The sequence below is a fragment of the Bos taurus genome, chromosome 25 (assembly GCF_002263795.3).
Source record: "Bos taurus isolate L1 Dominette 01449 registration number 42190680 breed Hereford chromosome 25, ARS-UCD2.0, whole genome shotgun sequence".
Taxonomy (NCBI): Eukaryota; Metazoa; Chordata; class Mammalia; order Artiodactyla; family Bovidae; genus Bos; species Bos taurus.
The window spans coordinates 22,004,006-22,025,228 of record NC_037352.1 but is presented as its reverse complement, the minus strand read 5'-3'; the positions used below and the strand labels follow the sequence as shown (position 1 = coordinate 22,025,228).

At 46.5% G+C, this 21,223-nt stretch overlaps 1 protein-coding gene and 1 non-coding gene across 2 annotated transcripts in view; both read right to left on the bottom strand.

Moving 5' to 3' along the window:
* Nucleotides 1-2,346: 2,346 nt before the first annotated feature.
* Nucleotides 2,347-21,223, bottom strand: part of CACNG3 (calcium voltage-gated channel auxiliary subunit gamma 3) — a 100,704-nt gene continuing 81,827 nt past the window's right edge. Inside the window, 3 exon segments of the mRNA NM_001078014.1 lie at nucleotides 2,347-3,411; nucleotides 9,179-9,319; nucleotides 15,730-15,813. Coding sequence (NP_001071482.1) covers nucleotides 2,900-3,411; nucleotides 9,179-9,319; nucleotides 15,730-15,813 — 737 coding nt within the window. The 3' untranslated portion in view covers nucleotides 2,347-2,899.
* Nucleotides 17,621-17,693, bottom strand: TRNAG-CCC (transfer RNA glycine (anticodon CCC)). The gene has a single exon. It is a non-coding gene; the product is annotated as a tRNA-Gly (tRNA).

Below are 21,223 nucleotides of genomic sequence, written 5' to 3'. Positions count from 1 at the left end.
TACTGAAGCCCTAAGCTTCAAAATGATGACATTTGGAGATGAGGCATTTGGGAAGTAATTAGAGATCAAGCTCAAGCTCAAGAGTGCATGCTCAGTCATGCCTGACTCTTTGTCACCCCATGGATTGTAGCCCATCAGGCTCCTCTGTCCGTGGGATTGTCTAGGCAGGAATACTGAAGTGGGTTCTCTCCAGGGGATCTTCCTGATCCAGGGATTGAACTCGCACCTCCTGCATCTCCTTCTTTGCAGGCAGATGTTTTTTACCACTGAGAAATCGGGAAAACCCTTAATGAGGGTGGGCCCTTGTGATGGAGTTAGTGGCTCTGTCATGTTAGGACACAGTGAGAATGTGGCTGTCTTCAAGCTAGGAGGAGAGCCCTCACCAAGAACAAAATCTGCTGTCATCCTGATCTGGAACTGCCCAGCCTCCATAACTTTAAGAAATAAATGTCTGCTATTAAGCCACCCTGATCTATAGTATTTGTTATGGAAGCCCAAACTCAGCTAATGCTCAGTCTACCCAGAAGTCATCCATAAGGTAAAAAGCATAAGATGATGCTGTGAAAGTGCTGCACTCAGTATGCCAGCAAATTTGGAAAACTCAGCAGTGGCCACAGGACTGGAAAAGGTCAGTTTTCATTCCAATCCCAAAGAAAGGCAATGCCAAAGAATGCTTGAACTACTGCACAATTGCCCTCATCTCACATGCTAGTAAAGTAATGCTCAAAATTCTCCAAGCCAGGCTTCAGCAATACGTGAACCATGAACTTCCAGATGTTCAAGCTGGTTTTAGAAAAGGCAGAGGAACCAGAGATCAAATTGCCAACATCCGCTGCATCATGGAAAAAGCAAGAGAGTTCCAGCAAAACATCTATTTCTGCTTTATTGACTATGCCAAAGCCTTTGACTGTATGCATCATAATAAACTGTGGAAAATTCTGAAAGAGATGGGAATACCAGACCATCTGACCTGCCTCTTGAGAAACCTGTATGCAGGTCAGGAAGCAACAGTTAGAACTGGACATAGAACAACAGACTGGTTCCAAATAGGAAAAGGAGTACGTCAAGGCTGTATATTGTCACCCTGCTTATTTAACTTCTCTGCAGAGTACATCATGAGAAACGCTGGGCTGGAAGAAGCACAAGCTGGAATCAAGATTGCTGGGAGAAATATCAATAACCTCAGATATGCAGATGACACCACCCTTAAATGGCAAAAAGTGAAGAGGAACTCAAAAGCCTCTTGATGAAAGTGAAAGAGGAGAGTGAAAAAGTTGGCTTAAAGCTCAACATTCAGAAAACGAAGATCATGGCATCTGGTTCCATCACTTCATGGGAAATAGATGGGGAAACAGTGGCAGACTTTGTTTTTTGGGGCTCCAAAGTCACTGTAGATGGTGATTGTAGCCATGAAATTAAAAGACGCTTACTCCCTAGAAGGAAAGTTATGACCAACCTAGATAGCATATTCAAAAGCAGAGACATTACTTTGCCAACAAAGGTCCGTCTAGTCAAGGCTATGGTTTTTCCAGTGGTCATGTATGGATGTGAGAGTTGGACTGTGAAGAAAGCTGAGTGCCAAAGAATTGATGCTTTTGAACTGTGCTGTTGGAGAAGACTCTTGAGAGTCCCTTGGACTGCAAGAAGGTCCAACCAGTCCATCCTAAAGGAGATCAGTCCTGGGTGTTCACTGGAAGGACTGATGTTGAAGCTGAAACTCCAATACTTTGGCCACCTCATGTGAAGAATTGACTCATTGGAAAAGACCCCAATGCTGGGAAGGATTGGGGGCAGGAGGAGAAGGGAAAGACAGAGGATGAGATGGCTGGATGGCATCAGAGACTCGATGGACATGAGTTTGGGTGAACCCCAGGAGTTGGTGAGGGACAGGGAGGCCTGGCGTGCTGTGATTCATGGGGTCGCAAAGAGTCGGACACTACTGAGCGACTGAACTGAACTGAATAATTTTACACAAGATGTTCTATTTAAGCCTCACAACTCTGTCAAGGAGAATACTGTACCATGCTCCATTTTACAGATGAGAAGGCTGAGGCTTGAAGGTCAGGTGGACTTTCCCCAGTTCCTAGAGCTACTGGGTACCAGAGCTATATTTCTGAACACATGTTTGCCTCCAGTAGCTTCTGGGGATTCAGGCGAGGGTTACAGACTCTGCCATTGGTGAGAGCACCTTGCTGTCCTCAAGAGGGGAAGGCGGATCCTTCCTAGTGACTGGAGTGTGGATGAGTAAAGTTCAGCTTTCAACGTGGACATGAGTCAGCTTGAGGGCAGGGCAGTGAATTTGTGCAGGAATTACCCAGAAGAAACAAAGCACCCCCGCTCTGTGAGTTACAACAAGGCAAAACTTTTAATACATGAGTGCTTATTACATTAGCTGCTTCGGGGCTCTGACATCTTTGATTTCTGGTCATGTTATTCTAACACGGAAAGGTGAATGCCTCCCTCCGGGCCACCTGGGCGGTTAAGTGGCCTGAGGATTTGCATGAGTGGACAATGGGGACACCTGTGCACACACCTGGGGATTTGGAGACCCCACCACCCCCCACCCAGCCACCACCCATGACTTTGAGTAAAGTCCTCTTCCAAGGAGGGAAGAATGAGGAGGTCCTTCCAGTAAAGAAGGAAGAGAGGAAAACATCTGTCACAGATACACACAGAGAGAAACGACATCATGGGATTGGCTTGAAAAGTGGGGGAAGGGATGGACCGGTTAGGACCTGGAGGGGGAGGGGTGAAGTGTGGGAGAGGGCTGAGTCCATTTGGTTTCATTCTTTGTAAAAAGTAATACCATCACGAGGACCATGCCATGCAACCTCAGAGACTCCTCTGTCCACTTCCCCCCGCGCTGTGCTGGGGCGGAGGGCAGAGGGCCGAGGTCAGTTCAGACGGGCGTGGTGCGCCTGTTGGCCGGATTATTATGCAACGACTCTTTGAACTCTTTGGGCGTGGAGTTGTGGAACTGTAGAAAAGCGTGGTCCCGGTCGGAGTTGAGGAGGGTCCCCATGGTGATCTTTGAGGGGTCCCGGGACAGGGTGAACATTGAGATGTCAGTGGAAGGGATGGTGTGGAAGCCTTTGCTGATGGGGGACAGGTCTCGGGATCTGGGTTCCGTGGAGCGGGAACTCGACCGCCTCCGAAATCTATACCTGTAGGGTGGAAGGCGAGCGAAGGTCGATTTCTTCAGGAGCTCCGAGTGGGATTTGGCACGTAACTGCTGATGCTTTTCTATATAGATGTGCACGGCGACGACCCCCACAATTTCCGCGATGATGAAAGAGAAGGCTCCGAAGTAAAAGGACCAGCCATAGGAGTAGCTCTTTTTGGAGTCACGCTGCCCAGGGTCTCCAGCATTGGCTGATATATAAACTATGATGCCGATGATGTTGCTTAACCCTAAAAGAAGGGGAAAGAAAAATACATCCTTTATAAACCTCAGAGGTAACTGTGACTTAGGCTTGAACTATTTATTTTGAAAATGTGAAGATGACAGGGAGAGAGGAGAATGGATTTATGGCCGGAAATTCAGCTGCTGAACTCTTCCCGCAGGGTGTGTCTCTCGGGAAATGAAAAATTCTGCTGATCCATCCCTGGTGGGAAGCATTCAGCTAAAGAATACACCTTACTCCTCCAGCAAGTGCAGCAGAAATCAAAGTGCATGTATTTTCCCTTAGAAACAATTCATTCCATCAAAACTTAGTCTTCAGCACTAAGTCATGAGGATGGTAAAATGAACGAGATACAGATTCTTGCCCTTGAGTTTCTTACCATTAGTAGGAGAAACTGACATGTAAATGCAATTACAGCAAAATACAGTCAGGGCTCCACCAGAGACATATATAAAATGGTTCAGGAGCAAAAAGAGAAGATGACTCAGCCACTTTGTCCTGAAGACAAGGTGACGTTTGAGCAGGTCCTGAACAGCTCCTGGCTCACCAGGAGATGAAAGGCTGTTGACAACAGAGTTGAGAATAACTTATAGTAGCAGTCTCGCCTGGATGGTGGGAAGGTTGATGGCATCTTGAGCCTCAATAAGAGGCAGCAGAGAGAGGAGGCTTAGAGAAGAAGAACGGGGTTAGAAGTGCTTATTGAGAGTCCAGATATGGCTGCCCAGTGGATATTTCTGGGTCTGGAACGAAGTTTGGAGAAAGAATGACCCATGGGTAAGGGACAGTAACTAACTATATCTTTTTATCTGCACGGGGGATACAATAATGTTTTAAATTAGCTATTGTTCAAACATCAGGAACTGGGGAATGTGAAGCTGTTGTCCTCAGTAGGCAAGGTCGGCAGACTTGGTGTCCCCAAGGGCCAACAGAATAGTTCTGGAAAGAGCTGTCCAGTAGCTTGGAGAGAAATTGATTCTCTAGGGAGTAGTAAGAAGGAATGAAAGAACCTGAGGGTCTGTGGCTGCTTCTCTCACACGATTGTCCAAAGCTAACAATATCTCTTTGTGTCTCTTTGCTTTAAGGGCCTCATCTAAGCCTTATACCAGTAATGACTCAGGGAGGCTTGTACATCAGCTGGAGTCTTCTAGCCTACAAACCCAGGCTGCCTCTAAATGGAAGTTGTCCCTTCTTACAGTTCCCAGTGTGTACGTGCTAAGTCACTTCAGTCATATCTGACTCTTTGTAACCCTATGGACCGTAGCCCACAAAGCTCCTCTGTCCATGGGATTCTCCAGGCAAGAATACTGGAGTGGGTTGCTGTGCCCTCCTCCAGGGGATCTTCTGGACCTAGGGATCCAGCCCAGGTCTCTTACATCTCCTGAATTGGCAGGCTGCTTCTTTACCACTAGCACCACCTGGAAAGCCCATCGTTCCCAGTACTAGTTGGTAAATAACCATTTCCATTGGCCTGCTGAGCATCCCGACCATTGAACACCTCATACTCTTCCTGGGGATCCTCAGGATTTCCCCAGAGTCCAGCAACCAAGTTTTTGTTGTTGTTGTTATTGTTCTTTTTAATTGGGGTATAGTTGCTTTGGAACTTCCCACTAGTGGTAAAGAATCTGGCTGCCAATGCAGGAGACCCAAGAGACGTGGGTTTGATCCCCTGGAGTAGGAAGTGGCAACCCACTCCAGTATTCCTGCCTGGAAAATTCCATGGACAGAGGAGCCTGGCAGACTACAGTCTATGGGGTTGCAAAGAGTCGGACATGACTGAGTGACTGAGCAACATAGCTGCTTTACAATGTTGTATTAGTTTCTGCTGTACAACAACATGAATCACCAATAGGCATACATATATCCCCTCCCTCTTGGACCTCTCCACCCCCTATCCCTACCACCCATCTAGGTCACCACCGAGCACTGAACTGAGCTAGTAGGAACCTACAGTAGGTTCCTGCTAGCTATCTGTTTTATACATGGCAGTGCCCATATGTCAGTCCCAATTTCCCAATTCATCCCCCCACCTCAGATCCACACGTCCATTCCCTACATCTGCATCTCTATTTCTGCCCTGCAAATAGGTTCATCTGTACAAAGGGTTAAAGCTTGGCATAGCAAGGGCCACTCCATTCTACTCCAGTTCTGATTGACTGGTGCTCATGCATTAAAGGGATTCATGTTTTGAATATGATCTCTGGCCACACTCCATCTAGGACTCTCCCCTAGAAGGCAGGGCCAGGGTCTGCTTCTTCCCTGTCTCCTCTTGGCTTTACCCAGCACAGGCACTCAGCAGGTAGGCAGTGGGTTCTAATCACGGAGCTATTTCTTCATATGGGGGTTGACACGGCCAGCCCTGTGTCAAGCTGCAGAAAACCACAGGGTGAAAAAAAACGGCTCCTGTTTCTGGAGTGTCAGTTTGGCTTGAAGATGAGTAGGGAAGACACATTCTTTTATATTAAAATGAACATGGATATAATAAGGAGAAGAGAGCAGAATTCACATGAATTTTTAAGTATAAATGGGAGACAGACTTCAAAGACATTTCAGCTCATGGAAGGCAGCTTCTGGTGATGCCCCCTGACTCCCCAGGGTCACATTTTTCACTCTCCTCTGCCTGCAGGGAAATTTTGGTGGCAAAGTTTGAGAAGCCCTGGAAAGAAGTCTTGCTGAAAAAAAAAAAAAAAAAGAAACTCAAAGAGATACTCGGATGTCAGCGCAGGTTAAAGGAGGTGACAAGCCAAGCGAGTTGCCACTTGTTTCTATGGCATTGATGATATGCCAGGCACTGTGCAAAGTCTTTACGTGCATGATCTCAATTAATCATTGCAACAGTCCTGCTTTAAAAAAACAAAAAAACAAAAAACCTTTTTTTTTTTTTTACAGATGAGGAAACTGGGACACAGAGAAAATAACTTCCCAAGTCAACACAGCTGGGGAATGGCCTGTGTGCTTGTGCTAAGCTGCTGTAGTCGTGTCCGACTCTTTGCGACCCCATGGACTGTAACCCACCGGGCTCCTCTGTCCATGGGATTCTCCAGGCAGAAATACTGGAGTGGGTTGCTATGCCCTCCTCCAGGAGATCTTCCTGACCCAGGGATTGAACTGGTGTCTCTTAAATCTCCTCCATGGACAGGTGCGTTCTTTACCACCTTGGAAGCCCTGGGAAATGGCAAAGGTGGGGTTTGAACCCAAGATTGTCTCTTGCTCCCTGAGCTCAGATCTAGCTAGGTTTGTTCACCGCTATGGTCTTATCTCCTTGCCCAGAGCCTGACCCGAAGCAAGAGCACAGTGCATATTTGTTGAATTGAATCAACATGAGAATTAAATGGTACAACATATATAATACCAGCTTTTATGGATCCTAGGTGGTCCTAGTGGTAAAGAACCCGCCTGCCAATGCAGGAGACATAAGAGATGCAGGTTTATCCCTGGGTTGGGAAGATCCCTTGGAGAAGGACATGGTGACCCACTCCAGTATTCTTGCCTGGAGAATCCCAAGGACAGAGAAGCCTGGTGGGCTACAGTCCATGCAGTCACAGAGTTGGACATGACTGAAGTGACTTAGCACTATGCATCCCACAGTTACTGCCAGCTAGATGCAGTTCTAGGCATTTTCCACATACCAACTATCTAATCCTCTGAGCAGGCTTAAGAAGTAGAGCCATTATTACCCCCATTTTTCAGATGAGGAAATGGAGGCATTGATTGGTTAAGAGACTTGCCTGAGGTTACCACACAGGGGAGTGGTAGAGCCACGATTTGCCCCAGGCAGCCTGACTTCAGAGCCCATGGTCTTGAGCATAATGCCCAGTTCCTGGCGCATAGTAGGTACTCAATAAAGGATTGTTGACTGCTTGCCAGAAATCATAGGACCTTAGAATAACTGAGCAAAAAGAGCCTTCGGGAGTGCTGAATCCTACTTTCATTTTGTAGGTGGAAGAACGGAGGCTCTTTAGGGCCCTCAGGGAGGTCAGTGGTGGGGGGAGAGCTAGGATTAGACAGACCCCCAGCTTCTGGCTCCCCTCAGGCCCTTGTTGCTGCCCCTTGTCTTCCCCGGTTCCCGTGAGTCTATTCTACCTGCTGTCTCTCACAACACCCCTTGTAACAGGACGTTTGCTGGTGACACACTCTCCCTTCACAATCCCCTTGGGGGACAAAATAATGATCTTCTCCTGTTTAGGAAACCCTCATGTCAGCACAACACAGCATCCCCTGGGTCAGTCAGAGACCGGGAGGTCTGGAGGGGCCCCCGACAACTAGAACGTGCCTCAAAGCAATGCAAGTCCCTGGGTCTGCCAGCTGTTAGCGTCTGTCCACACAGAGTGTCACCTTTAATAAAATCATAAGCTGATCTTATTCTCCTGACAAGATGGTCTGTGGCTCGAGTTGGTTCCCAGACACTCAGCGCTGGATTCCGTCCACCTTCCCCTTTTCCAAGAAGGGAAAAGAATAGGGAGGATACGGAGAAAGATCTTAGAGGGGGCTGGGAAGCTGGGCTTCCAACTTCAGAACTATTGTGTTGCTTTTAACTTGCTAGAAAATAATATTGTGCTTTTTACGTTCAACCTCCTTCCAACAACCCTATGAAATAAGCACTGGTACTTTTCCCCCCATTTTATAGTTGAGGAAATCAAGTTACAGGGATTTGGTAACATTTCCAGGGTCCCATAAGTTTAGCCAAAATTCAAATCCAGGCAGGTAAGCTATTCTGTTTTTGTGGTTGTTGTTTCGTCGCTAAGTCGCGTCTGTCTCTTTTGCAACTCCATAGGCTGTAGCCTGCCAGTCTCCTCTGTCCATGGGATTTCCCAGGCAAGAATACTGGAGTGGGTTGCCATTTCCTCCTCCAGGGGATCTTCCCCACCCAGGGATAGAAACCCACATCTCTCGCATCTCCTGCATTGGCGGGAGGATTCTTTAGCACTATCACCACCTGTGAAGCCTCTTCTCTGTTTCTACCCAAGTAAATATTCTGCCATTATGGGTTAAAGTTTGGAGGTCGTCATCAAAGAGTCAAGCTCTCTTCCCTCTTTTCATCTCTAAAGCATTTCATTCAGATGGCATCGACTGAAGGGTGGGGTGGGAAGAGACTGCAAAGCAAAGAGGCGTGGAAACCCAAAAGGGAGGAAGATGAGCGGGTGGAGGAGGGATGGAGATAAAGGAGGAGAGAGGAGGCAGAAACAGGAACCCTTCTCGAGACTGTCTCATCCTCCTTACCACCCTCTGCCACCTTCCGGTCAGGGCTGCTATTGATAAGATCTTTCCTGAGAGCATCTGAGGCTGCTGGGTTTTCTGTTGTTCCCAGAGATGCTCTGGACAGCCTGAGGATTTGAGTTCTTGAAGAGCTGTGACCAGTAGTTCACCAGTAAACCCAGGTCTCACGGGGCCAGAAATAGTGTATGATCGTATCCAGAAGTTGGACCCCTTTAAAACACACTGGACTCATCTCTCGAGTCACACCTTACACACACCATACACGCTCCCTGCCCACTCTGAACAGACATACACAGGCACATTCTTATTAATCATTCTCCCATCTCTGAGCCGACCTAAGTACCCCATCTCCTCCTCATCTTCCCTCTGTCCATTCTCCAGCTAGATTGTCAGCATCTTTGGTTCTTATTAAAGCCTTTGGTTCTCATTCTTAACACACAGGTCGAACATTTTCTTGCTCCTTCCCTGGAGGGAACCCTGAATAGCATGGCTTTGTCCTTCTGGCCCTGGCTCGGGTTTGGTGTCTGTGATGCTCTCTGGGCAGAGGCCAAGATGCTCACCTGCAGAGACAAAAAAGATGCCCGCGCTGAGGATGACGTTGTGTCTGCTGCGATGGAACTCGCTGGCTGCCACGCAGAGCCCGCCGAAGAAGAGCAGCGTGACGCTGAGGATAGGGAAGACGCTGGAGGCCCTCACAGCCCCTGTGGAGAGAAGGAGAGAGGGTTCTGCCTGCACCCAGCCAGCCCTGAGATCCCCATCCACAGACATGGGGGTGCCTGGTTGGAGGACAGCACGTGAGCAGGAGGAGTATACATCTAACACCCTGGGCTTGGGGTTAACGGTCTGTAGTCATCATCCTGAAATGCATAATAGCTTTATTTTGAATGTGTGTTTTTCAAATAAGTCTGATGGGCCAATGGAGCATGCGCCATGGGCTTCGAACCTCGACTCATGTGGCATCCCACTCCCCACCACATTGCTACCTCCCGTTCTCCGTGGGGTGGTTCCTAGCTGCCCCTCCCCCACCCCAACCAGTGACCGCTGCTACCCTCGGCTCCTGAGCATGGACACAGGGAGAATCAGGATTGGGTGCAAGCCCTGGGCACCCTTGAGTGTCCTTATGCTGGAGGGAGTGTGACATTACATAGCAAGTAAAAGACACCATGACAGGTGGAGAGAGAGAAGGCAGAAGAAGGGAAACAGCAATTTTGGCCTGCGTTTTGAACCAGAAACCCAGGATTTTCATTTTGCCCTGGGTCCTGCAATTTAGGTAGCTGGTGGGGCATCCTGGGATTCCCATTAGATCACAAGCTCTCTTTCCCAAAACACACGAACATTCATTTAGTACTGAGTCTGGCAATGACCATGCAATATCTATTTAGTCACTGGATAAACACATGAATTTAGTTATTCATTCATCAAGGCTTCTGGGGCACCTACAAAATGCCAGGGGCTCTGCTGGGTCCTGGCATACTGACAGAAATGTTTAAACACCCCCAGGGGCACAGGTGTGGCCCTTCAAAGGGGAAAGAGAGGATGCTAGTTGAGGCCCAGGGCAAGTCTTCAAAACAAGTGTGTTAACTCTTGTTACTAGATCATAGAGAGGCCCTAAGGTTTTGGGGGAAGGGGCCTTCAGGTGGGGATTCCAGTATTTACCCAACCAGTATTAGACTATTTCCTGGAATACTTGGGCCAGAATATCAGTTGGATAAATTCTGCCTTCATTGAGGTACAAAAGAGCTAAGGTCCCACCCTTACGGGACTTGCATTCTAACAGAGATGACGGGTAGGAGCTGCTACCTAATTTTTAGGGCCCTATGCAGGATGAAAATGCAAGGCCTCTTGTTATAAAATTATTAAGAATTTCAAGATGGTATGGTGACTAGACTTATCATGGCAATCATTTTGAAATGTATAGAAATATCAAATCATTTTGTTGTGTAACAGGAACCAACATAGTGTTGTAGGTTAGAAAGTGAAAGTGACTCAGTCATGTCCAACTCTTTGCGACCCCATGGACCCCAGTCCATAGAATTCTCCAGGCCAGAATACTGGAGTAGGTAGCTGTTCCCTTCTCCAGCAGATCTTCCTGAAGCAGGGATCTAACTGGAGTCTCCTGCATTGCAGGCAGATTCTTAACCAGCTGAGCTACCAGGGAAGCTCCAATTGTAGGTCAGATCTACTTCAAAAACAAACTCATAGAAAAAGAGACCAGATTTGCGGTTACTAGAGGTGGGGACTAGGGGGAGGGGGAATGAAATGGAGGTGGTCAAAAGGTACAGACTCCCAGGTTATAAGAAAAATAAGTACTAGGGATTTATTGTGCAGCATGGTAAATAAAATTAACACAGCTGGACATTATACATAAAAACTGAGAGAGTAACTTCTGAGAGTTCCATCACAAGGAAACAAATTTTTTCTGCTTCTTTAATTTTGTGTCTGTATGAGATGGTGGATGTTCACTAAACATTCTGTGGTCATCATTTCATGATGTATGTAAGTCAAACCATGATGCAGTACACCTTAAATCTATACAGCACTGTATATCAGTTATATATCAATAAAACTGGAAGAAAAGATGAAATAAAGGTGACTGTCAAAGGCATATATAAAAAAAGAAGACTTCCAAGATAGTGAGAGCAGAGAGCATGGACCCAAGTGTGGACCCTTTAAGGGTGGGGCTGGTGTGGCTGAAAGGGCTGTAAGAACCCAGACTTGAGCTGACCGTGGCATGGACTCGGTTGTAGATGGGTGGTGAGAGACTCAGGATGCATTTTGAAGGTAAATCCTAAAGAACTGGCAGTGGGATGTGAGAGAAAGAGGGGTTGACAATGACTCGAGGGCCTGGTGCTTAGCCGCTGAGCAGACGGTAGCATCTTTAAAATCACGGCGCGTGTGCAGGAGCAGTAGGGCGGCGGGGAAAGGCGGTCAGTGCATTCTTGGCGTTGAAGTTCAAGCTCAGTGCTCGGAACTTCACGGCCCTGTCTGTTTTCTCACGGATGCTTTCTTCCTACTGCTACAGTGTGGCGGTCCTCCCGCTCCAAGGGCACAGGGCTGGGCTCTGCTTTTGTTGTTGCTGGTGTTTTGTTTTGTCTTTTTCATGGAAAAAGTTTTCTGCAAGTTTGGTAGCTGATTTGGGATCTGCCTGGGAGGGCCGATAGAGGAGAACTGGGGTGAGATTCTCTTCATGAAAAGAAGAAAATGAGAAAAATTCTAGCTTTTGTTTAGGGATGACCACCCCAAGTCACCCAGTGTTGGGGTCTGGGCAGACCAGGATCCCAGTAACTGTCCTCATCGTGATGCGAAAGTTTTGGGAGGGGCTTCAAACTAACTAGAAACCTCGATAGGAGACCTGAAACATGAAGGGAGGGGTCCTGGATGTCCTGACCCCTGGGAGGGTGATTAGATCAGTCCCCATCCCGGCTTCAGGCCAGTCAGTCACTGTCCAGGAGTCCTAGCCTAGGCCTGGCTTGCCCTGCACATCTGGGGCCCCAGGCAGGCTTGCAGGGGGCAGGGCGGGCCCCCTGGTTCCTCTAGTGCCCATGTCAAGGGGCATCCTGGGAAGTAAGCTCTGGGGTCTTTGGTGGGCATAGCTTATTTATAGCATCTAAATATTTACCCATATGGCCTATGAGTTTCCATATGAACCTTGGGCCTGGGCCCCACAAATATTAGGAGTGGGTCTACCCCCAGGGATATCAAGGACTTGTTAGGAACTCTTGTGCAGATCTCTGAGGCAATCGTTTGCATTGTATCCTTGACGGGAATTGCTGGAATATTCAATGTGATGAGTTCAACTGATTAAAGGAGAGCACCTTAAAAACAATTAAAAAAAAAATTTCAAAGTATGATTACAGTGTGATTAAGCCCGAAGGAGATGATCTGAGCGTTGGAAGCTACTGAATTGCGTTGGTTGTGTGTATTTGCGATGTGTGGCTGTGAGACGTGGGAATGTGGTTGCTTCCTATGCGGTGTGGGAACCATCTGGAAACCAGGCGGTGGCCAGATCCCATTTCTGCCCCACGGGCGGGATCAGAGCAGGTTCTAAAGACTCTGGCTACAGGTGCCAGCCTCACACAGGATGTGCTCTGCTGCCACTTTCTCCTAAGTCAGGTGGAGTCTACCCTCGATTCATTCATTGGTTTTTTTTTTTTTTTTTTTGGCTGTGATGCATGGCTTGTGGGATCTTAGTTCCCTCACCAGGGATCAAACCCCAGCTTCACAGTGAAAGCACCAAGTCCTAAGCAATGAACCGCCAGGGAATTCCCAACCTTGGATTTGGTTTATCTAGATGAACAAGAAGGTTTTTGTCTGGCGTCAGGACAATTAAAGAGGTCTTACTGTCTTCTTTCCCTGTTTCTCCTCCCTAATCTATATGGGGCTAAGCTGTGGTCCTAGGAGTGGGGAGGGAAGCTTGTTCCAGGGTAATTTCACCTTCGTTGTCTGAGCAGGGCTTGGCCAGGTCCAGTGCTATGTTAGGGATTTCTCTAGTCTAGGGATCCCCAACCTACAGGCCCTGGACAGCTTCCCATCTGTGGTCTGTTAAGAACCAGGCTGCACAGCAGGAGGTGAGTGGCGGGCCAGCGGGTGAAGCTTCATCTGTATTTACAGCTGCTCCCCATCACTCACGTTACTGCCTAAACTCTGCCTCCTGTCAGATCAGTGTCATTAGATTCTCACAGGAGCCAGAATGCTATTGCTTGAATCCTCCTGAAACCATCCCCTCCACCGCCCGACCCCTGCTGTCCATGGAAAAATTGTCTTCCATGGAACCAGTCCCTGGTGCCAAAAAGGTTGGGGACCACTGCTCAGGTCAACAGGACCTGTGGGCGATTAAACCTTCTGCTACAGATTTAAGCTGTAACCTCCCCAACCACATATAAGAAAGAAGAAAAAGCAAACAAATTAGTGTGGAGAATCCCATTGTCCTGGGGTGTGGTCACAGCAGGAACTAACAGCATGGGACTGGACGGGCTGGAGACCCCTGCAGGAATGGGACCCTGGCCCCACGTGACTGGGTCAGGGATTCCAACATTCCCAGCAGGAAATTCGTGTGCTTGGGACAGTCCCTCCTTAACCTGGTTTGGTGGCTGATGGTGAGGACCTTCACCTTCCAAGAGGGGAGAGATATACTTTGTTGGAAAAGAGGTGCATCTCTTGGAAGAATTTAAAATCAGTTTTGCAAGTTGTGAAATAGAACTCACAGTTCTGTTTCATCCCCAGCAGGGCAAACATCAAAATAGGGAAGAAAAGTAAAAACTTAGGCACTCTGATAAAAGCCCACTTGTGATGGCTTTAGAATAATCCTTTTTTTGAGGAAGTCCAAGTAATAATAATCTATGTCATCCCCCAAACTCTGGTCAAGCTCCCTCTCTAAATGTGGCTTCTATTCCCACATCAGATCTTTTTGAGCTGCTCATATAAACCCTAGGCAGCATTGGGCAAATCCAAGTAGCTGAAAAAAGGGAAATAATATGTTTACATTTTAAAATTTAGCTTAGAAGTGTCTGTTTCTTTCAAACTGATCCCCCAGCACCACTTATATTGTTATGTGATTAAAGGCTCATATGAATACCCACAGTCCCTCTGCAGACTGGCAAGCATGAGTAGAGTGAAAACTGATTTTAATTGTAAAACACTCTGCTTGAGTTATGAGTTACAGGCATAATCAGAATACCACAATTTCTTGAAGTTTTATTGATATTACTGTAGTAGTTTTTTTTTTTTTTAATGTTACATTTAACACTCTCTAATAGTAGATTAGTCAGTGCCTTAAAATTTCCCTTCTGAGGAAACTCAGGCTCCCTGTTGAAGAAATTCTATTTAAATTACATTGTTTCCAATTCTCTCTGTGCCAGGATCAATGTCAGGCCCTTGGCTGCTGTTGGCCTTGGCTGTTGTTCATCCCATGCCACAAAAAAGAGCCAACACGTATGGTTTCAGGCGGTGTGTAATGTGCATCAGCTTATGTAATTTTCGTGACCCTGTTAAATGGATGACGTTATAGTCTTCATTCCTGACTATAAAGAAAGGTGAGAGACTTTTTGATGATGCAGTTTTGATTTGCATTTCTCTAATTATTAGAGATGTTGAGCATCTTTTCATGTGTTGGTTGGCTATCTGTGTGTCTTCTTTAGAGAGGGGTTTATTTTAGGTCTTCCACCCATTTTTTTATTGTGTCATTTGTTTTTGTTTTTTGATGTTGAGCTACATGAGCTCTTTGTATGTTTTGGAGATTAATTCCTTGTCAATTGCTCTGTTTGCAAATATTTTCTCACACTCTGGGGATGGTCTTTTTGTTTTGTTTATGGTTTCCTTCATTGCGCAAAAGCTTTTAAGTATGTCCCATTTGTTTATTCTTATTTTCATTATTCTAGGAGGTGGTCAAAAAAGATCTTGCTGCGATTTATGGCAAAGAGTGTTCTGCCTCTGTTTTCCTCTAAGAGTTTTATAGTGTTTGGTTTTACAATGAGAGGTAAAGCACCTTGGCCCACATCTAACCCAGCTAGTTGGGCGTCAGTGGAGTAAAAGCCCTGGTCGACCAGAATCCAGAGCCCTTGCTCAGCATACCCTACTGCCTCCTACATTCTGTGTTCATGACAGTTCCCCATCATATCAGGGTCACTGACCTTGGGACAATCTACGGGGAGACACTAGCCCTGCTGTTGAAACTGAAGAAGGGTGAACCTTGGTTTACATTTATCCTCCCAGGCCTTGCCCCTTAGGACCTCACCCATTAGCACTTCATCCATTAGCACCTCACCCATTAGCACCTCAAATCCACCCTCTGGGGCAGGTGAAAACTTGTATTCAAGTTGCAGAAAACCCTTAGATTTTCTTGTAAGTGGACTAAAAAGAACTTTTGAGGTTTGATTCACCTTTTTTTTTTCTTTTCCTGTTTCTAGTTCACTGAAATGAAAGAGACTCAGATATCAGAACTGCCTGAATGTCTCTGTCTAGTAGCAAAGATTTTCCTGAAGCTTCATTGCACATATCCATTTATGAGGCTAGGTATTGGGGAGCCTCAAACTCAGAGGCAGCTGGGCGACCGCAGGGCACCCCTCCTCATCACCCTCCCGCCAGGGGGACCCTGGAAGTCAGGGAAACTTACGCAGGAGATACTCAGCTGTATCCTGTTCGTAGTCAGCATCTTCGGGGAAGTGATCAATTTTCTTGCACACGCCTCGGAAAGCCCCTGTGGAAACAAGTGTGGCCCTGAGTCGGGGGAGGGGGGCAGAAAGAACACCTGGGCCCAGCCTGGGGCTTCTCCTCTCCCACAGTGAAGATCCTTCAGACTTGGTGGTTCTGCCTTGGTGGGTCAATCAGCATCTTTCTTGGGGCACAAAAAGGAGATTAGCAGAGGAAAAAAATAAATAAAGCTGGAGACAGAAACTTTCTGCTTAGATTTTGCATGATCCTGGGATCTATTTAGAAGGGCAAAGAGCTAGGAAGCATAAGCATTCATCATGAGAGCTGTTATTTTTTCCCCAGTCAATGAGGGGAAAGGGGAAAAGAAAGTGGAATATACACGTGTGTGTGTGCATGTGCGTGCTAAGTTGCTTCATCGTGTCTGACTCTTTGCGACCCCATGGACTGTAGCCTGCCAAGCTCCTCTGCCCATGGGATTCTCCAGGCAAGAATACTGGAGTTGGTTGCCATTTCCTCCTCCAGGGGATCTTCCCGACCCAGGGATCGAACATGTGTCTCCTGTGGCTCCTGCTGAGCCACCGGGGAAACCCAGTGGGTAGACATATATGTGTGTGTATATATATTTATATATAAAATCTTATCGTCCCATTTTACAGATGAAGCAACTGGCCAATAGCATTGGTCCACTGGTTAAGGATCCACCTTGCAATGCAGAAGACTTGGGTTCAATCCCTGGTCAGGGGAACTAAGACCCCCTCATGCTTCAACAAAGCCCCAAGGAGCCAAATAAATAATTTTGGGGGGAATGGGAGAGAGACTCGTGAGGGAAGGGATATATATTAATATATAGTTATGACTGATCCGAGTTGTTGTATGGCAGAAACCAACACAACATTGTAAAGCAATAATCTTCCAATTAAAACACAAAACAAAACTGTGCTTGCGCTCAAATGCGTAAGAGGTGAGCCAGAACACAGTCAAGGTCTGCTGGCTCCTCGGTGTGGATTCCAGGCACGGATTCGGATATCTATCTCTCTGATAGATAACACAGGATAGTCCCCTTTAACGATCTCCTTGCCTGGAGCCACAGCTTGCTGGGCTCTGCTGTGCAGCTCACTCCTTCAGGAGGACAGAATTGCACGGGTATATCCTGGGGAAACGACAGTCAGCATTCTCTTTCCTTTTCTTCCTTCGCCATCAGCCTGAGTTAACTCATTGCGGGTGTTTGATAATCGTTGTGGGTGTTTCTTAACTAGCCAATTAGCCAGTCTCCAGGGCAGTTAATGGCTCTGCCAGTTCTCATAAATGACAAACAATTTCAGAACCTCTCACCACAACACAGTGTGAAATTATGCCTTATTGTTCTTGTCTCTGCCCGTAGAGATGGCGTGGAGGTGAGGGGCCAGGTGGTGTCGAGGACCGCAGACAAGGCTTATATTCACACACAGCTGGGCTTATATTTTCAGAGTAGTTACTGTAAGAAATAAGATCATATATGAAGTAAGATAATTTTTGCAAAGCTCTAGGCGCATCATTATAATGGCTAGCACCTTTGAAGTGCTTCCAGTGGGCAAGGCACAGAGCTAAAACCTACATTCTTCTCATTTACTCTCATCCACCACCCTAGGAGGTAGGGACTGTTCACACTGACATTCAATGATGAGCCAATGCAGGATCGCAAAGGAGAGAGAGTTGTCATAGCTGGTGAAGGAAGAGTCAATATTTGCATCTGGCTTTACCATTACACTATGTCTATTATTATCTGATAATAATAGGAGCGCTATGCATTTTTAAAAACATTTTATTTATTTATTTGGCCCCACAGGATCTTAGTTGTGGCATGCAGGATCTAGTTCCCCAACCAGGGATCGAACCTGGGCCCCCTGCATTGGGAGCACAAAGTCTTAGCCACTGGACCACCAGGGAAGTCCCGTGCCATGTATATTCTTAAAATTTTAATGAAGTGTAGTTGATTTACAATGTTCTGTTAGTTTCTGCTGTTCATCAAAATGATTCAGTTATATGTGTATATATATAATTTTCATATTCTTTCCATGATGTCTTATTACAGAATATTAAATATAGTTCCCTTTGCTATACAGTAGGACCTTGTTGTTTATCCATTCTATATGTCTCAGTTTGCGTCTGCTAATCCCAAGCTCCCAATCCATCCCTCTCCCTACCATCCCCCGACCCCGACCCTTGGCAACCACAAGTCTATTCTGTATGTCTGTGCATCTATTTCTGCTTTGTGGAAATTCATTTACGTCATATTTTAGATTCCACATATAAGTAACATCATATGGTATTTGCCTTTCTCTTTCTGACTTACTTCACTTAGTATGATAATCTCTAGGTTCACCCGTGTTGCTGCAAACAGCATTATTTCATCCTTTTTAATGGCTAAGTAACATCCCATTGTCACCCCACTCCAGTACTCTTGCCTGGAAAATCCCATGGACGGAGGAGCCTGGAAGGCTGCAGTCCATGGGGTCGCTGAGGGTTGGACACAACTGAGCGACTTCACTTTCACTTTTCACTTTCATGCATTGGAGAAGGAAATGGCAATCCACTCCAGTGTTCTTGCCTGGAGAATCCCAGGGACGGGGGAGCCTGGTGGGCTTCCGTCTATGGGGTCACACAGAGTCGGACACGACTGAAGTGATTCAGCAGCAGCAGCAGCAACATCCCACTGTGTATACGTACTACACTCTCTTTATCCATTCCTCTGTTGATGGACATTTAGGTTGCTTCCTTGTCTCGAGGAGAGCCATGTATTTAACCCGCACTACAAGTATGCTCCAAACCAGAGGCATTTCACAGAAAATGGCATGTGATATGAGCCCATTCTCTCGGTTTTGATTCTCCACTTACCAGGCAGAGAAGGGACTCAGAACCAAGAAGGGGAGTCTTGGAGAGAAGGCTTGAAGACTCAAAGAAATTCTTGGAAGAAGGACAAACTCAGAACTCCTTCCCTGATATTGAGAAAAGGCCTTCCTTTTTCTTGTTTGGATTTGAGAGTTTCAGCCAGATTCCTGTTTGTTTTTAAGCCCCATCCCCTTCCACCTGGCTGGATAACAAATCAGAATAAGTCACACATGTGAAGCACTTACCGTATACCACATGCCATTCTAAATCCTCTCTAGCACTCAAGACAGCCTGTTGAGGTACCTGGTTTTATGAGCCCTATTTCACAGATGAGGAAATCTATAAAGCAGGTGATTTTCCCAAGGATACAGCTACAAGCGGCACACTCAAATGTAAGTCTTTCAGACTCCAAAGCCAAGTTCATAATCACTACTCAGAACTGCACTCTCTTCAGCACATTTTAGGGTTGTAAGCAAAGTCCTTTGCCAGATGGCTCTATGACCATTTCATGGTCCATCCACTGTTATAAACCAGACCATAGGATGGTGGTTTTTCCATCCACTATGCTTTTTCCAGGGTTTACATCAGGGGCCACTGGGCAGGGCAAGAAGAGTGGTTGTAGGACCACCTATTAATAGCTATTTCACATTCCCAACAAGAGATTTCACAGGAAGGAAAAGTTCAGCGGAAGACTAAATGTGAGAACTACTGAAACAGACCAGTCAGAACCACACGGGACTGGAGGGCTACACACACGCCCGCATCTGCTTGTGAAATGCGCCTTACCTAAGGGGGCTTAAGGCAGCTTGAAGCTAGGATGCAGAGCCAGCGAACACCAGTGGCTCCTGGAGAAACGGTCAAGAATTTTAAGTGGTCTAAAGCGTTGCACCACCTGTTTCGTACAGCCTACGAGCTGAGGCTGGTTTTTGCATATGTAGATGGTTGGAAAAATCAAAAGAAGAATGTTGTTTCATGACACATTAAAAAAAAAAAAAAACTAGACGAAATTCAACTTTCAGAGTCTGCAAATAAAATCGTATTGAAATCCAGCCATGCCCGTTTGTTTACGATTTTTGTGCCAAAATGGCAGAGCTGAGTAGTTGTGGTAGAGACAGCAAAGCCAAAATTATTGACTGTTTGCCTAAGGAGGCTTCCCAGGTGGCTCTAGTGGTAAAGAAGCCACCTGCCGATGCGAGGGACATAAGAGATGTGCGTTTGATCCCTGAGTTGGGAAGATCCCCGAGAGGAGGGCATGGCGACCCACTCTAGTATTCTCGCCTGAAGAATCCCAAGGACAGAGGAGCCTGGTATGTTATAGTCCATGAGGTTGCAAAGAGTCAGACACAGACTGTGTACAAACTGTGGTGGGGGCAAAGTGGGAAACAAATGGGCCTTCTTGGGGCTGGAGAACTTAATCCAAGCTGGAGCTTCTGAAGCAGATAATGTTCATCTAGGGCAAATTTGGACTGAAGAATGTTCTGTTTGGTGTGTTTGTTTGTTTATGTTCTGTTTTTCACTTGTATTTTATTGTATTTTGATTTTAAATTTTATTAATATTTTTAAATTAATTATTTTTGGCTGTGTTGGGTCATATTTGCTGCATGTGGGCTTGCTCAAGGGCTTTCTCTAGTTGGGGAGACTTGGGGGTAGGTGGCCACTCTTTGCAGTAGCTTCTCTTGTTGCAGAGCATGGGCTGTAGGGCACGCGGGCTTCAGTAGTCGTGGCTCCCGGGCTCTAGAGTTCAGGTTCAACAGTTGTGACTCATGGGCTTAGTTGCTCCTGAACATGTTGAATCTTCCCAGACCAGGGATCGAACCCATGTCCCCTGCACTGGCAGGTGGATTCTTTATCATTGGACCACCAGCGAAGTCCTGTATATTTTTATAAGTTAAGTATATCGCTGCAATTTAAAATTCAGGATATGTCCCAGGAAAATCTGATTTGCAGCTTCTCTTGAACAATGGGGCGCTCTGTCCCACGTGTCCATGTGGAAACAATCCCCAGCAGCTGGGCATCAGTAACCCCTCCCCTGCTTTGGACTGGATGTGAGTTTCTCTAGTCGGCCAAAGTCCCCACCCGGCTCTACATCACTTGAGCTACCTGTGGCGAATTACCGCTCCAAATCTCAATTTCTTCTTCTACAGGATGAAGATAATAACAATAATAACTTCATGAGGTTGTCATGAGAATTAATCGAGGCTGTAATAGTAGTGCTGTACTCAGCAGTTTCTACAGAACTCTTTTAATCAGGCAATGACGAAAGGCACTTAGTATAGTTCCTGGCACATAGTAAGAACTCAATAAATTATAACTATTCCTACCATTGGCTTGGGGAGGTATTTTAGGACCAGAAGAGACACATTGGTGCCATGATGAGATTTTAAAAAGCAATACAAAAGGAAAGGGAATCAAGAATTTCCCTGAGGAAGACTCCACACTGAAAATGAAGCTGCTGGCACCATAAGTCATACACTCATCAAAAAGTGAACTTGGCCATTCGTACATGTAGCATATTGCCAGCTCCCAGAAATAACCACTGTTTAGCATTTCTGTATGTTTCCTTCCAGCCTTCTCCCCACACCCCCCAG